Source organism: Lytechinus pictus, chromosome 16 (genome assembly GCF_037042905.1).
Source record: "Lytechinus pictus isolate F3 Inbred chromosome 16, Lp3.0, whole genome shotgun sequence".
Lineage (NCBI taxonomy): Eukaryota > Metazoa > Echinodermata > Echinoidea > Temnopleuroida > Toxopneustidae > Lytechinus > Lytechinus pictus.
This window is the reverse complement of record NC_087260.1, coordinates 5,597,800-5,616,565: the sequence shown is the minus strand read 5'-3', so window position 1 is coordinate 5,616,565 and position 18,766 is coordinate 5,597,800. Positions and strand designations below refer to the sequence as shown.

General features: G+C 37.2%; 1 protein-coding gene across 1 annotated transcript; it reads right to left on the bottom strand.

Annotated features, from left to right (window-relative positions):
• Positions 1 to 247: 247 nt before the first annotated feature.
• Positions 248 to 16,722, bottom strand: LOC129278960 (uncharacterized). Its single transcript, XM_054915084.2, has 8 exons — positions 16,716 to 16,722; positions 15,134 to 15,370; positions 13,244 to 13,557; positions 10,609 to 10,756; positions 8,610 to 8,935; positions 7,112 to 7,250; positions 4,868 to 5,007; positions 248 to 1,849 (listed from the first exon to the last, which is right to left on the bottom strand). Exons 1-8 carry the CDS (start codon positions 16,720 to 16,722, stop codon positions 1,775 to 1,777), a joined length of 1,386 nt encoding a protein of 461 aa, XP_054771059.2. The 3' UTR covers positions 248 to 1,774.
• Between the last annotated feature and the right edge of the window lie 2,044 nt (positions 16,723 to 18,766).

Below are 18,766 nucleotides of genomic sequence, written 5' to 3'. Positions count from 1 at the left end.
ACTTTAAAAAAATGATATATGTTGAAAATAGATAATTGCGAATATTTCCAATTTTATTTGATCACAAAATGTGGATATTAAATACATGACGAAACATATCTCAAAGCCTTATAATGTCCTGAAATTGGTTGGAATAATGTATGACAAGAGTTTCAAAATGTGAAAACCCTCAGAATTTAACAATTTTTTAAATCAACATTTTTATAAAATTCCACACACTTCCACATTACACACACACAAAAAAAGATTAGTTTTCAATTGAACAACATTTATTTCCAAAGATAAAAGCATTAATACAATTTCTAAAATTTAACAATACAATGGAGGTTGCAACTCTGTAAGCATTGCTTGTGACGAGTGCACCGTGACATATAGACAATAAAAAACATAATACATAAAAAACTAATCCATACAAAGTACATTACATAACAAGGGGAAAAATAAGCGCAACTCAAAATACAATAAATCAAATGAAACAGTAAAAAAATCGTCAAACCAATCAACCCACAACTGTAACTAAGCAAATCTCTCAATTTAGGGACCGGATGTAAGTTTTTTTTTTAGTTTAAGGGAATATATCTATTTGTCATGTCGCAGTTGTGGCCACATGCGGCTAGTCGAGTATTTTCAAATGATATTTCAATAAGTATTGCAACATTTATTTCTGCCTTTCCCCGTAATAACATAAAATATAAAAATATGAAATATGTAGGGCCTTTTCGCACGAGAATCTTGAATCATCATTGTAATGATAAATGCAATTCGTCTTTAGAATCATCATACCATTCACACGTTCACTCGAAAACTGTGATTTGAATTCGGTATTGTGTCCTTGGTGACTTGTCAATCAAAGCACTGCATCGCAATCAAAAATTACAATGAGTGCATGACAATTGTATAATCTACGGAAGTGCTTGAAAGGTCACGTAAGCTCCGCCCCCCTAAAGATGTTTTCGAGGTCAAGCCTTTCAGACGTAAAATTCGTACTGTAATTTGTTTGAAACTTACCTGGAATTCACCTCTGGAGTAGAATTTGAATTCGTGATTGGGATTAGCGTTTGTGATTCTAGTTTGCTTTCACACGTGCTAAAACTTCGTCATTACAGTTATTTTTCACTGGAATCATCATTAAAATTACGATTTTGATACCGTGTGAGAGGGCGGTAACATGTTCTTCATTGGATTTGTCTTGCAGATTGTAGACAAAACATTCCTATCTAACTATAAACTTACTAGTCAGATACATTAGGAACAGGCTTTTCTAATAATTGCTTTCGGTGCCTCTGGTCGGGAACTCTGATCAGACAGACACACGTCAAAGATTGAGGTAGTTATTATAATTTCAAGTTTCTGATTTGTGACGTCATATATTATGTAAAATATATGAAACAAAGTTATACACAAATTGGTTAACTAATCAATCAATAATGATACTATTTATGTTAACTCGTGCTGACTTATGAACCTTAGACTCACTGAAACTATCAGCAAAAATTATTCAATGTTCATTAAGTACATAGTATGAATCTCTTCAAAACTAAAGATCAAGAATACAGATTAATTTCAATTAATCCTATTTGTGTCACTCTAATCAATGCAAGCAATACCAGTAATAACAAGAAAAAATATATGTTATATGAATCGTAGCATTCAATCAACAGAGATGGCTCCTTTGCCCAAAGGGCATACATCGAGCGATGACAATTAAGCCCCACCTAGAGCCCGGGGTCAGGGAAGTTTTTGCGGGTGTAGAAAAGCACATTTGTCACGGATATCAGTTGCAAGAAGGCATAGAGTTTGGATACGTGGGAAGTGGTCCCTCAACATGAAACACCATCGCCATACCCAGCTGCAAACGAAAATAAAACAAATAATCACGGCCATTATTTTGATATTGATCATGAGTTTGTATATTGTTCATTAATTTAGTTATCTATTCATCTATAATATTTATCTATTTGATTTTTTTCTTGTTATAATAATCTGTCTATTAATTCATCAATTTATTCAGTGTTAAGTTGCATATTTTTTCGGATAGTTGGAATGGGGGGGGGGGGGGGGGAGGAGTGGGCAACTTTATAAAATGAAGAAATGCCTATACCATTACGACTCGTTACCAAAGAGCCATTCTGAAAACAACAACAAAAAAAATCACAAAAATAAAGTTACGGGGATTTATGAAGTAGAGAAGATCAGTCAGACAATCGAGGACGGTGAAGGAGAAGATGAAACGATCGAGACCCACTGATGATGACGATGGTGGTAATGATGACTCTTGTGTCATCATTATGATGAGGAGAATGATGATGACGATGGTGACGATGATGATGATGATGTATGATGATGATGATGGTGGTGGTGGCGGTAGTGATGATTCTGCTGCTGCTGATGATGACGGTGATGATGACTGTGATGATGATGTATGATGCCGATGGTGGTTGCGGTGGTGATGACGCTGCTGCTGATGAGGATGACGGTGATGATGACTGATGATGATGTATGATGATGATGGTGGCGGTAGTGATGATTCTGCTGCTGATGATGATGACTGTGATGATGATGTATGATGCTGATGGTGGTGGTAGTGATTACGCTGCTGCTGATGAGGATGACGGTGATGATGACTGTGATGATGATGTATGATGATGGTGGTGGTGGTAGTGATGATTCTGCTGCTGATGATGATGACGGTGATGATGACTGTGATGATGATGTATGATGCCAATGGTGGTGGTGGTGGTGGCGGTAGTGATTACGCTGCTGCTGATGATGATGACTGTGATGATGATGTATGATGATGATGGCGGTGGTGGCGGTAGTGATGATTCTGCTGCTGATGATGATGACGGTGATGATGATGTATGATGATGATGATGGTGGTGGCTGCGGTAGTGATGATGCTGCTGCTGATGATGATGACTGTGATGATGATGCATGAGGATGATGATGGTGGTAGTGGTAGTGATGATGATGATTGATGGCTATGATGATGATCGAGAAGTCAATGGTGGAAATAGTGATGCTTCTAAGACAGTGACGGTGTAATTGATAATGATGATGATGACGACGACGAAGATGATGATGATGGAAGTAGTGGTGGTGGTGATTATGATGATGATGATGTTACTATTGTTCCTGATAATGATCATTATACTTTAGAGGGGCTTCCCACAACAAGCTTATATTTATCTTAAATGTTTGTTGAATAATTGAAATTGTAACAACACATTATTTAGAGATTTTGGATTTTTATTAAAATAAATGATCGCCAATAGAAGGAATCCTCGTGATGTTTTTAATCATTTATTGTATGCCCGTCATTGTGTTGTGTTGTATTTGAATGAATACAAATAAATGAAATTGCATTGAATCGAACGATAATAATGATGATGATAATAATAGTAGTAATAATAATAATAACAACAATAATGATAATAATAATGATGATGATGGTGATAATAATAATAATAATAGTAATAATAATAATTGCATTCTTTTTCGAGATCGTTTGCAGCGTGAACAGAACTTTATTAAAGATAAAAATCGAAAAATAAATGCAGCAATACTTGATTTGAAATAATACAAAAATATACTCAAAGCATGAAGAAAAGTGAACAAATCATACATCATGTTATCATCAACATCAATAAGATTAAAAACATCACAGCAGCATGTATCGGAAAATAACATTAGTATAGTTCATTTCGGAGGATTCGGTATATGCGTAAGTAGAAAAAACACTGTGGAATAGAATGTGCTGCACTCAACCAAGGTGAGGAAAATGGGCACCGGGGAGGGTTGGGCTCAATTATTTTTTTCAATTACAATTACGTAATTGAAGAAATGTTCAATTATAATTATTTTTCAATTAAATTACTTTTTATTCAATAACAATTACCAATTACTTTTGTCAATTACAATTTCAATTACTTTCTCGAAAAGTCATGAATGAAACGATTTCTTTTTCTGTGCGTAGTACCACCTATTTCAACATAATTTTAAGTTACAGATAAACTGACAAGATGAAGGTTTAGGCTTCTGCCTGATATTCTCTTTGATGCTGAAGCAGTTGACATACAAAAAGTCATGAAATTCAATAAGAAATTAAGTAAGTTTATTTTAAAGTAATTTAATGTAATTAAAAATAATTGACAGTAATTGAATTAAATTTCATTTTTTCAATTTACAATTACAATTACTTTCCCTTTCCAAACCTCAATTACAAATAAAATTACCCAAAAAATGTAATTAATTACGTATTTTGATCAATTACCTTGTAATTTAGCCCAACCCTGGTACCGGGAGGTAGTATTTATTTCAAACAGCTGTGGGCAATAGAATCGGTCCTAGCTTAGTCAGGGTAATAAGGAGCGCCGTGATTACGTAACAATATGGCATGTGCGCTTTACAAATATCCTATATTATTATCATTATTATTGTAATCATTATTATTATAATCATTATTATCATTGTCATCATCATTACTATTATCATTATCATCATTATTATTATTATTATAATCATTATTATTATTATTATTATTACTGTAAACAGGATCAAGTCCGTATTTTTTCTTGAATAACTTTGCTCTAACAAAAAGCACCAAGTAATTTCAAGTGCAACTAGGAACTTTACACTACTAATGTCCGAGAGTCTTTCTTAACAATCTGGTTGTACCCAAGATAGCTGCCTTCTGAATGTCGTACATCCAAAGGTGAGGAGAGATCTTGGTTATGCAGGTTTCCATTCCCTTCTTCACCATTCCTGAGTGACCAATGATGATGATGATGATTATTATTATTACTATTATCATTACTATCATCATTATTATTATTATAATTATTATTACATGATTATGTTAACTCACCGCAAAATGGGTGTCAAAATGACAATGCATCAGCCACCAGCCAGGGTTATCAGCTCTGAATCTCCCTATCACGTACCCCCCTGCTGGGATCATAATGGTATCCTTACGAGGCGGATTCTTCAGGTTTCGTCTGATTTGACCTGTTAATAAGAAAATAATCATTGTTGTTGAAGGTGTCTGATGATGGGCAAACTATCACTTCGAAGTGAGCTGGATGTAGCGATTTTCTGATGCGAAGCTGATGAGAGATAGCGAGAACATCCAGCTCGCCGAGGAACTGATAGTTTGTCTCTTTAGGTAAAATCTAGAGACGTTCATAATCCTCAAATTCCACATCTAGGACTCTTTACATTCTAGTATAGAGAAAGATAAAGTATATATATATTTTTAATTCAATAAAAATCAGGCTTTCCCTGAAAGAAAAAGACAGTTGAGCCGATGTGAATGGATGCATGTTTTACAGCGAGCGTATTATGTAAACTCGTCTCGTAAATTACTTCTCGTAAATTACTCTATGCTAAATTATTGTTTTGTAAAGTACCTTGCTCTAGCAAGGTACTAGTTGTGACGTCACAAAGCAATTTCACCGCATGCTTTTGGATGAAATTATCTAATATGGAAGTGTATTTTTTCGCGTTTAGGCCTATTTAAAGAAATTGAAGGGGCCGGAAAAACACAAAAGTTCCATGAACGCGGGTGACTTTATCACGTGATTGACTTAAAACCCAGGTTAAGTGGATTATCAGTCCTATATTCAGTAGGCCTACTAAAATGCAAAATTGTATTACTAGAAAGTTCAAATTAAAAATGAAGTGCTAAATTTAGCACTTTCAGAACTTGTATAGTAAGTTCAATTCGAAGTGCTTATTTTCTAATTACAAATCAGCAATCCCAAGTTTCTTTTCTCTACCCTTTCCTTTGTTTTGTTTATTGTATTGTATTTTTGTCTATATAGGCGTATCCCGCCACAAGCCTCGGCTTTTAGGGTATACGCCTTCTTCTTTAAACCCAACATATACATATTTATGTATTTCGTAACAATTTGATTTTTGTATGAATTAATGTTTATGGAAAAATGTTTTGAAATGGAAGAAAATAAATGTTTATTTGAATTGAATTGAATTGAAAGACACTACAAGCTCCTCAGGTGCTAAATTAGAGCGTTATTTTATGGCATCTCTTTAAATCTAGGTGATCTTCTGCAAAAATACCAATAAAGATTAATGATGTTCTGATATCAAGATTTATTGAAAGTGGATCAAAATCATTTAGAAAACAAGTCTTTATACTTTAAAATAAACATTCAGATCATTCAAAAGCAAAGATTTGAATTTTTTGTTCAACCTCTATTGTCTCCTCTCCTTGTGAAATCTTTATTTACCTTCATTTACACTTCCATGAAATTTCGGCTTATATACATATGACTTTTCAGTTGTCACGATATTAGCTTCTCTTATCATGCATTGTTTCTCTCTGTAACATTAGTTTGAGTTTTATTAATCATTTTATTCAGTGATTCCATGAATTACAATCAAAGTGTCATTGTTCTGTTTTGTCTTTTTGTTCCAGGACCACTGGCGTAAATCCAAGTGCTGACCCTATTGTCGAGGGGGATGATCTATTATTCCACCCCCCCCCACTTGAATAGTATGACGTCTCGGGTTTACACCGATGTCCAGGACCATTCTTAGATTATATACCCATCGAAAGACTGGTTACACTTCGTATTTCCGAAGGTTCGTAATTCCGAAGGTTCTTAATTCCGAAGGTTCGTAATTTCGAACCACGTAAATTGCCTATACCTCGACGTTCGTTAATCCGAAAACGAAAAAGGGTTCGTTAATCCGAACATTTGTGGCGTTATTCCGACGGTTCGTTATTCCGAAGGTTCGATAATCCGAAAACAAAATAAGATTCGTTGTTCCGAAGGTTCGTTAATCCGAAAAAGAAATAAGGTTCGTTGTTCCGAAGGTGCTTTAATCCGAAAACAAAATAAGGTTCGATGTTCCGAACGTTCGTAATTTCGTAACGAACCTTATTTTGTTTTCGGATTAACGAATCTTCGGAATTACGAACCTCAATTCGATTTCGGACTAACGAACCTTCGGAATTACGAACCTTATTTCGTTTTCGTATTAACGATCCTTCGGAATTACGAACCTTCGGAAATACGAACCTTCGGAATAACCGAACCTTCGGAATTACGAATGTATTTGAATAAGAAATACAAAGCTAGATAAAGACCTTCAGCATCGAGCCGTTTAAATTCCTCTGTAGTGAAATTGTCCCCCATTTTAGCCATGCCTACGATATCTAGATAGTGACCATGTATATGCATTGGATGGATCCCAGGTCCGTTGTTGATGTAGACCAGCTCTACTACCTATATTGATCAAGACAGAAGAAGATAAATATCTGTTAAAGGAGCATCCAGCCTCGTGTTGTGTGTGAGAGAAGATAAATATACGTAAAACACAATGGTCATGATGGTAAAAATTGTAAAAGAAATTTGGACAAGCGATTTTAAAAGCCATTTTAAAATTGAGATCCCTAAGACTTTGTAAATTTGGGGTTCACCTTTCGAATAGGCCATGTTCTTTATCATCATCGGGGATTTGTTGTTTTGCACTAAATTCATATCCTCCTGGGGCAGCAATCAAAATATAACACATGTAGCATTTCCTAACTGAAAATAAAATTTGTAGTAAAATAACATTTTAACCTTTTATTTGTATTAATTCAAGTAAGTGGAAGAGTAGTCCTTGTCTTATATCACAATGACATCCCCAATGCAGTTAATTTGAAGCATCCATAGGTTAATGATTACCAATTTTTACAACTTTTAAAAATCATAAATTTCTTATTGTTTGTCCATTGCCGTTCAAACTTTCACTGGAGTATCCCATTAATAGCCTTTTCCCGACTAGACCTAAATATTCCTTTCACAGCGTTTTAGTTTCGTTTTGAATAAAAATAACACAAATGTAATAAAACGGAAAAAAGTTCACTGGCGACAGTTGGTGTGTAAACATGGGAGAAAGTGTTGAAAAATTCCTAGGAATTCAAATTGACGAGTGCCTTTCTTGGTGCGAGCATGCGCGTTACCTTCGTCAAGTTTTGTTTTGATACATCGGTGTTATGCGGCCATCTGTAACACTTTGGTGTTGTGTTCAAGCTGAATATTGTTAATTCATGGTGTGGTCGGGCTCTACGGTGTCAGATTGAACACCCTGGTACTTGTTACAGTGTATGGTTTACCTACACAAAATCATATTAGGCCATACTATGTGAGAACGATAATATGTTGATGACAACCTACAGTGGCGGATTCAGTGAGGTGCACATCTAGCCCATACCACCCCCCCCCCCCATTTGAGAGGCACAAAATATTTTTTTAGGGCAAAATGTCCAAGGGAGGATACTTTTTTTGGTCAAATTTTTCCTTGAACAAAATGACCTCGATTTGGCAGTGAATCATTTTTGTTGGTCAATTTCTTTCCTGTAAAAAATGCCCCCCCCCCCCTCTTTTGGAAAATCCTGGATCTGCCGTGTGTGGGTGTGTATTTGAGTTTTGTCAGACGTGTATCAATCAGATATGATTATTTACGTCTGGGACCGACCTTTAACGTCACCATCCGAAAGACGTGACCAGGGCTCGAACCTAGAACCTCTGCATCAATTTGTAACTTCCCCACATAGCTTGGATTACAGGCGCACGCCACAACGCCCAGCCCCTGCTCACCTTATTGTACTTGATGTCTATCCGATGTAGGCATTCGCATGCCTCTCGTGAGCAGTCTTTACCCGCTGCCCGCAGCGAGTCCTCGTTGCACCAGAGCGCCTCGTCGACTTCTTGCCAGTTGGAAAGCAAGGTCGCCCCAGGGATCTTCATGGTAATGTTGTTGATGACGGGAAGATTCGAGTCACCGCTGAAGGTATCGGGGCGGCCAGCTCGTTCGTAGGGGTAAAAGATAGGATGGTAAAGGGATTTTGCCCCGTTGCGAAGGACGACGGCCAGTTCAAGGAAGTGAGTGACACCAGCGTGGCTTAGGTCATCCTGCTTTTCTTCTGAAAATACAATCAAAGATTCAAAAGTCCGACAATGTAGGACTAATGCTCGTCGTTTTTGGTTTCTTTGTCCCTTGGTCAAATCCGATTTATCTTGTATCTTTTCTTTTAGTAAAATACATTATTAGCGAGCCGTTTTCAATGCTACCCTCACACCAACGACATCAACTCCAAACCGACCGATAATGCCATTCTATACAGTAATGGCTTTGGTCGGTTAGGAATCGGTTTCGTTGATGTGACTATAGTACTATTTACTTTGAGGGGGTGCCAATTGGTGTGGAAACATGCAATGACCCCCCCTGTAAGATCGGAGGGTTTCCGGTGCCACAACTTTTATTTTTCTGTTTGGTTTCAAACTTTGTGCTTAAGGGTTATAACAGAGTGGTTAATTATTATATAATATATATGTAATGAATTATATCTCATGTCATTCTGTTTTTCTGTAATTATAACTAGTTTTCTTTATATGAATTAGTCCTGTACTTTGTCCTAAAAAGCAAGTAGCCTGGAAGTATTTTACTTCTCCTTGTTTTTATATTGAATAAATTAAAGGTGATACTGTTTTGATTGATACGAAAAAAGTACATGTACAATATCACATTTAGAAATAAATTCATCATGTTCATGGCTATTTGAATGACAGCCCGAAACTTTAATCATCAGAACATTCTCCTGATTAGACACCTTACCAATAAGATGAGTAATACGTGGCATACAATACGTAATTCATTCTAAGAACAAGTGCAAGAATGCCAATTTGGGACAGATTCGTTCTCTTACAATTACAAAAGGCCATTTAAGGACCGATCCACTACAAAGTCTGGAACAGGAACGGAGTCTATAATAATTATTTCAACTCATTGGCCCGTATTCTGAAGTCGGGTTTAACTTAAACTCAGGTTTAAAGTTGTGGTTTCAGTAAGGCGAGCCAATTGTTACATAAATCACTAACAGTAGAGATATCATACTTCAGCTCATTTGGCTCTGAATTCATTCATAATTGTCTAGGAAGTATAACAAGATTATTGGCTTCACCATCGATGAATCAGGAAAGAGCACATTAAACATAAGAAACATACAACTTAATAACAAATTTGATACTATTGGCTTCCCATACTTAAACCACAACTTTAAAGATGAGTTTAACTTAAACCCGACTTCAGAATACAGGCCATTGTAAATAGGCGTTATGCAGAGCTGCTAACCTGAAAAGAATATTGCAGTATCTTTAAGCTAAAAATCACTTTTTTTGGTGAGGAAATCAGTATTTTCAAAAAATACCTTTGGGCAACACATAAACCTAAACTTTAAAAATAAGTATTTAACATGAAACATCAGTATTCTTCTCATTTGTCAGTACTAAGTATTGAAAATCAATGTATACAGTTGGCAGTTCTGTTAACGGAAAAGGACCAGAGATTATCAGGGCCATAGTCTATTTCAACTTGATAGAATCAGACTGATTAACATCCAGTTGCATCGTCTCTCATCAGTCTCAATATTATAATCTCATGTTGATTGTTCACTCGTATGCCATATTTATCATACGTCAAAGAGTAGGGTGTTCACCCGGTGTATTGCACTTGCCAGTCCCCGGCAAACCTCAAGAAGAAGGTCCGTACACGCTATTAAAGGACGAAAAACGAATATACAAAACAGACTTAGTCTACCTGCGTCGACGAGATCGGCCACAATTACCGTATCAGGACCACGGAGTGACGTCAGTGAATTGAGAACCTTGCCTTGTGCTCTAAGATTCTTATCACTCTTTGGTCTGGTACCGGAAGGTGTACCTGCATAGCGCAAAATGCCAAGCTCCTGCAAAGATATATATATATATTGGATTTTATTGCAATAAAAACTATCAAAATACAATCACAAGCAGTCAAAGACTGAAATAAGTGAATGTTTACATACAAATAGAATCATATCAAAATATAATGTAAACATTATAAATAAATATTAAATACAATACAAATTCATATAAATGAAAAAGAAATGTATCTTAAATAAATACAAAAGGCCATAAGTACTACAAAGTGTCACCGAGGAAGACAAAAGAGGAATGAAAGATTAAGAAGAAAGAGAGAGAAGAGAAAAGAGGTGGGAGAAGGGAAAGAAATTGGGATAAAACAAAGAGAAGGGAAAGCAAGAGGTGGAATTTGAAAGAGAATAGGAGGCAACCTTCAGAAAAAAAACTAATTATGCAATACAAGACATTTAACAATGGTAACAAGTAAATAAAGTAGTAGTTGAATCGAAACGAGCACAAAAAGGGAAAAGTAGAGCTGAGGAAATACATGTAGACTCCCGAAGGAAGTCGAAGCAGTGTTGATATTGCACATGAGTAGATAAATTGCAAACCATCTAAAATTCAAAACCTGAAACAGTACCCCAAAAAAAAAAAAAAAAAAAAAAAAAAAAATGGCTGAGGAAAGGTAGGAGAGAAAAGGCAGAAAGAAAAGGAAGAAGAGGAAGGGGAGAAAGAGAGGGAAAAAGAAAGATGAAGGAGAGGAGGGGAGAAAGGAGAGAGAGGATAGACAAAAGGGGAAGAAGCAAAGAGGGGCAGAGAATTCCAAGAGAGGAGAGAGAAAAGAAGGGAAGAGAGGAAAAAGAGAAAGAAAAAAAAAAAGAAAAAAAAAAAAAAAAAAGGAAAAGGAAAGAGAGGGAGGAAAGGGGAGAGAGAGAAAGAGGAGGGGAGAGAAGAAAGAGAAAGGAGGAGAAGCAAGGAGGAGGGGACAGAGAAATCCAAGAGAGGAGAGAGAAAAGAAAGAATAACAGAAGACAGAACAGAAAAGAATAGAAAAAAAAGACAGAAAAGAGGAGAGAGAAAAATAAAAGTACTGTTCATCAACAAAAGATACAAGTTAGAAGTGAAATCAAACAAGCTTCAAATCATTGATTATCTTTACTGCTTGAGGTAGGAATGAATTTTGGTACCTAGAAGTACGGCAAGGTATACGGCAAAGAGGATCAGAATTTCTCAACTCAAAGATGAAAAGATGAAAAGAAACGATAACAATTCCTTGTATTGCATGATTAGCAGGATGTGTAATTTTGCAGAATACGGTCAATGATTATTGGGAAGTCTTGCCATCGCGACGCAGAAGGGATCCAATAACACGGTAAGGTATTGAAAATGTCCGTCAAAATGACAAAGAGCAGCTGAGAGGTCTTTGTCGAACATTCATTCGTGAACCGGAACAGCAGTTTCGTGCTAAGTTTCGGAGATAACGAAAAATTGCAGACATGTCGTTTGTCCAGGATCCAAGACGAAACTGCAAATGAAATTAACAAATTTTCGACAAAGATTTGTTGGATGCTCTTTGTTATAATGGGCCGGCATTTGACAATACATTTTCTATGTTCTTGAATCATTCCGTTCTGCATCGCGGTGTGAAACTCCCTATTGCAGCACCTTGAAGATCCTGATGTGTGGATTTTGTGTGAGGGTGATCATGAGGGTGTGTGTGGGTGTGTTTTGATTTATATAAAGGCACTACGTGTGTCAATCAGATTATGACTAGTGACGTCTGGGACCAAACTTCAAGGTCATTATCAAGGACGTGTAACCCAGATATCGAATCACGGACCTCTGAATCACGTGGTTAAACCGTAAACCTGGCGAGCTTTTTTTTTAAATGACTTAACGGATGTTTCATGCGAAACGTTATGTCTTATCCGACAGCAATCATTGTAGCAACAGTACTTCCCAGCCAGGCAATATCAAGGAAAGCTGTCGGACAACAATAATGATGATCAAACGCTTTCCTGAATTTCATCAAAATCGGATGAAAAATAAGAAAGTTATGACATTTTAAACTTTCGCTTAATTTCACAAAACAGTTATGAGTACATCCTAGTCGGCATGCAAATGGGGGAATGGATGACATCATCCACTCATTATTTTGTATTTCCTTATATGAAATATGAAAAGATTTTAATTTTCTCTACATTGTCATGTAATAATTTTTTTAATTCCTCCCTGAAAACGTTAATTACCATTGTTTAAACATTTTGTGGTTTAGTCTAGTCGGTCATTATGGTCAAATCTGTACAAATTTAAATGTTAAAGTGTATAGTGGAACCGAAATGTGCATATAACTGTTTTGTGCAAAAAAGCAAACTTTAAAATGTCATAACTTTCTTATTGTACATCCGATTTTTATGACATTTTCAGCGTTATACTTGTTTGATTTTTCTCTATTGTTCCAAATCCACATTTTTTTCTGAGGTGGACTTGACATTTAACGGTGAGTTTAGTTTTAAAAAAAAAAGTTATTTTTGAAAAAGGAAGAAAATAACCTGATGTTGTACACAAGTCATCTCGCCAGCAACCCGTATCCAATAATTAGTAGTCTCCTGGTCAGCATTTAGGACAAAATCATATCTCTCTCCAGAAAAGACGGTGATCATGTCAACATCGACTGGATTCACTGGGGCGCCATCCATTGCTATCACCTTCAACCGATGATTATCAACAGAGATAGTCAACGGGCAAATGTCACTGGCCGCACTTATAACCCGGAAGCGATACGTCATGCCTGGAAGGACATACACAACATGATGATCGACTGATGCAGTGATGTTTTCAGAGTTTTTGAGTTGTTGATTTGTTCCTAAGAAAAGAAAATGTATTTTGATAATATCACAATACGTAGGAAACATACATTTCATGCTTCAACCATTGTGTGTCTTTATCTCCATAATCTCCTCATGTTGGTTCTTTTGATGTGAAATCAATTAGTCCTGTTGGAAAGAACACAGTGCCACAATGTATCCCACAATGTGTTTACAGTGTTCCACAGTGGGTTCATAGTGTAGTGTTCACAGTGTGCTACAGTGTGTATCACAGTGGGTTCATAGTGTAGTGTTCACAGTGTCTCAAAGTGTGTACCACAGTGTTCCACAGTGAGTTCATAGTGGTCCACAGTGAGTTCATAGTGTAGTGTTCACAGTGTTCCACAGTGGGTTCATAGTGTAGTGTTCACAGTGTCCCATAGTGTGTCTCACAGTGTGTACCACAGTGTTCCACAGTGAGTTCATAGTGTAGTGTTCACATTGTTCCACAGTGGGTTCAGATTGCAGTGTTCACAGTGTGTACCACAGTGGGTTCATAGTGTAGTGTTCACAATTTGTACCACAGAGTGTTCCACAGTGGGTTCATGGTGTAGTGTTTACAGTGTTCCACAGTGGGTTCATAGTGTAATGTTCACTGTGTACCACAGTGGGTTCAGAGTGTAGTGTTCATCACAGTGTGCCACAGTGTGTTCACCTGGTTGCAAAGTATGTTCACGGTGTATCACTCTGTATGTCTCACAGTGTGTTTACATAAGGGACATTTGAAGATGCGACTCAAACTGTTAAAGGCATATGTTTAACATTGATTTGAGTTTAATGAAACCTGCGCTGCAAGTACCGCTCACCACATTTGAATGTGATATGCTACAAGAATGAAAGCCTGAAAAAATTGCGCCCGAAAAACATTATTTTGGTACTTCAAAAAAGTGAAATATAAAAATTAATTTCATCCCATACACTGACACGAGTTATATCATGGACCTACTATAGTCTGACTGCCTGAATGTCCAATCAGAGTAGTGTGTCAGTGGTTGTATTAATCTCCTCAGAAGACTTTGTTATTAGAGAGTTTTCACATTTTACTACGGAACCGCTCTCTGGAACGCACAAATTCCTTTGAAAATGCAAGTCAAATCACAATGGAAAGCTGAGAGGCTTTTGTCGAAAGTTGGTGGACCAGGACAGCAGCGTAGTCTCTTGACTCTCGTCGACGACATATTTGCAATTGTTCGTCCGACGCAAATCTTCGGATGATCTGCTGTCCCGGTCCACCAACTTTCGAGGAAAGCCTCTAGCTCATCTCTCCATTGTGATTTAACTTGCATCTTCAAGGATTTGGTGCATTGCAGAGAGCGGCTCCGTAGTATTAAAAATGCGAAAACTCTCTAATGTGGGACACACGGCGGGAATATATTGTGCTTTACCTTAATTTGTCTATTGCTCCAGCGCTCCGGAATAGACAAAAGTAAAAAAAAAGCTATGATATCCCTTCATCGCACCGGATTTCATTTCTAAAATATTTCGATGATCTATGTTGTTATGTTGTTGGAGGGGGCGACCACTTTTCCAATCTCTCTCTTTTTTTTAATAGATAATGCACAAAGAGCAACATACCTCTTCCGTTTATCAATATTCCATCATTTAGATCAATCTCTACACCGCTCTGTCCAGCAGTAGAAATCGTCGTGGCGGTGGCCTTTGACCATTCATTGATAATAATCACGTGGTGTGGATCATCATGCTCGTACAACGTTCGGTGGGGATCGGATTCCGGTGATTGCCGAACAATTACCGAACCAAATATCCCGTCGGCACGGTGGAGGCCAGCGTGAGAGTGCCACCAGTGGGTACCTGTGTGAAAAAAAAAGGACGGTAGAGAAGACGTAGTCCGCAAGCACAGGTTCAAATTTGATACTTTAAAGGACAAGTCCACCCCAACAAGAAGTTGATTTGAATAAAAAGAGAAAAATCCAACCAGCATAACACTGAAAATTTCATCAAAATCGGATGTATAATAAGAAAGTTACGACATTTTAAAGTTTCGCTTAATTTCACAAAACAGTTATATGCACATCCTGGCTGGTATGCAAATGAGGAGACTATGACGTCATCCACTCACTATTTCTTTTGTATTTTATTATATGAAATATGAAATATTCAAATTTTCTCATTGTCTAGTGATACAACAATTAATTCCTCACTGAACATGTGGAATTAGCAGTGTTTAATACTATATGGTTCATTCAAGTTGGTCCTTATTGTCAAATCTATAAAAATGAAACACAACTAGGTGAGTCAGTTGATGATGTCCATCACTCACTATTTCTTTTGTTTTTTATTGTTTGAATTATACAATAATTGCATAATTCAAACAATAAAAAACAAAAGAAAAAGTGAGTGATGGACATCTTCGACTGACTCACCTAGTTGTGCATATCACTGTTTTGTGAAAAATAAGCGAAACTTTAAAATGTCATAACTTTCTTATTTTACATCCGATTTTGATGAAATTTTCAGCACTATGCTAGTTTGATTTTTTTCTATTTATTCAAGTCAGCATTTTCCTGGGGTGGACTTGACCTTTAACCAATTATCCCATTGCTGGAGTGAAGAATAGACTCCAAGGCCCGTATTCTGAAGTCGGGTTTAATTTAAACTCGGGTTTAAAGTTGTGGTTTAACTATGGATAGCCAATAGTGGCATAAATATCTAACAGTAGCATGTCAATATGTCAGCTCATTTTTCTCTCAAATCATTCTTCATTGTTTCGGAAGGATAAATAACAGAGTTTTCTTCACCATTCACGAGCTAGAAAAGAACATATTAAATATATAAGAAACATACAATGTAAGGAACATTTTGACTTTCCTGGCTTTCCATAATTTTAGCACAAAGTTAGACCATAGTCTAAGTTAAACCGGACTTCAGAATACGGGCCCAAACGTTTAAGAAGAAGCAGCCATAGTACTTGAGTGAGTGTAGACTCACTATTTCAGATTCTGCATTATGCACTGTGGAAAAAACAATGGGCTGTTCCTACAGACGAGAGAGGATGTGGGTGTGTGCGTGTGTGTTACTGTGTGCTGTGGGTGTGCATGCAAATGGCACAGACTCATTTCCCAAACGTTCGGATAAATCATTAGTCTCTTGTCAAGGCGCATCAGTTAAAAATTTCGGTTTTCATCACACGATTTACCCGACATTTCGAGAATAAGGGGGGCTTTTTCTCGAATGGTCGCGTTACGAGATTGCCCGACCCGGCCCGACAACCCGATGTGATGATGGCACAAGCCCTCATTTTTGGCACTATACCATAACAGGTCTAGCGTGAAGAATAAACGCAAAAGGCTCTCTCTCTCTCTCTCCCTCCCTCCCCCTCTCTCTCTCTATATATGTATATGTATGTATGTATATATATATATATACCGACAAAGGAAATTATAATTGGTATGGTGTCGAAAATCTGTCTATCTGACGGTCAATTGGATCGGGGTCGCCCTAGCCACTAACCTGTCTCTGTGGACTAGTGGTTAAAGCACCGGCGTTCAAGCTGGGGGCCCGGGTTCGATTCCCGGCAGAGACATTTTTTCGGCATCACCAATTTTTCCAAAAAGGGTAGATAGCTCTGGGGAACCTTGATTTAAGCTACGCCTACCATTGTTCTCTTCATCAATTTCTTTCACACACTATATATATATATATATATGTATATATATATATATATATATATATATATATATATATATATATATATATATATATATATATATAGCTATACGCAGCAATGGAGATACACACCTGAAAGTTGACCCTGAGTCAACCGACTTGAAGTCAATTTACTCAGAGTCATGTTCAGGACTTAGAATTTTTTCGAGCTCAGAGAGTGTACTGCGGGCGGCAACGGAGTGCTATATCGAGATTGCAGTTTCTTTCAGTTGATTTTTCTAACATGTTGTCTGTTTTCTTGATAACTGTTCAACTGGTTTGAGATATTGCTTGGTTATTCATCTCTATTTGCGTTTCCTGTATTAATTATAATGCCTTAATAACAAAATAATGAGTCTAGATTTGTCATTGTAATGTTCCACGCAGAGCGATTAATGTGGGGCTGTGGTCGCTTATTAGAACAGCCACTATACGTACGTGCATAGACCTACTGCGTACCACTGATCTCTCCTCTTAGAGGAGAGATCAGTGCTGCGTACTCTGCGGAGCGAGAGCCGATTTTGAGTAATTGTGTAGTCTTATTCCAGGAATAAATAAATAAGTAAAATAATAATTATAACAATGCTCTAAAATTGTTTGGTTTTGTTTTTGTTGTTCAAACTGTGGTGTGATATTATGGTTCGACGCTTATTTTCCAAGATTCGTCAAATTTGACATCCAATAAAGTGTACTGACAGTGGCGTAGGCCTACTTCTGGTAGGGTTTGTGTCTTTGTGGGGCGTGTTACAACCGATAATCCCGACCTTTCGTTTGAGGACGCGCACGCTTATTTACGACGGTAGTTGATTTTGGAAGAGACTTTTTGGGCCCGTCATCATGGTCGTAAAACTCTGTCCTGCAATGCAAATTGTGTGACATGAGATTATTGTTTTCGTTTCGCATCTGCGACGGAAACATTCAATATGCGTTTCGTGTGCAAAATTCTGGTTGCTACTATGGTAACAGCGATATATCCGATTGAGGACGACTTTCCAAAGCCACATTTGACTCCTCCTAGAGCTCGAGAGGCCGCCCGGGGGGCCCACTTCCATTGATTAGTGGATACCAGGAGCGAACACGCGTTAAAGGGGACAGATTGGGCAGGTACGTTACTTATAGGCCTATGTAACGTAATTAGGGTGTCAAAACGATGTTTAAAATGCTGAAAAAAGGGATATATATCCAATACTTGTAGGGTTTCACAAGCCAAATACTTGTTAAGAGATGTATTTTCATAATCTGGAAAAGAATTGCTTCCCTTGTTTAGGGTACTTTTCGAAACCTCATGGTCGTGCCTGGTATCCACTCATCAATGGAAGTGGTCCCCCCGGAAGTTGAATCTAATCCCCCATTTCTGGGGAAAGTAAAACATAATGCCCATTACATCGTGTGCGAGAGGCATATCGTTTGTGTAGAACGAGTAAACAAAAGAAACAAAAGAAACAAAAGAAACGAGTTCAAACGTAATGCGTATGCTGTGCACCTATCAACGCGTGCCAAATTTTCGGCTGGAGAGGTTGATCTGACCCATGAAATCAATTG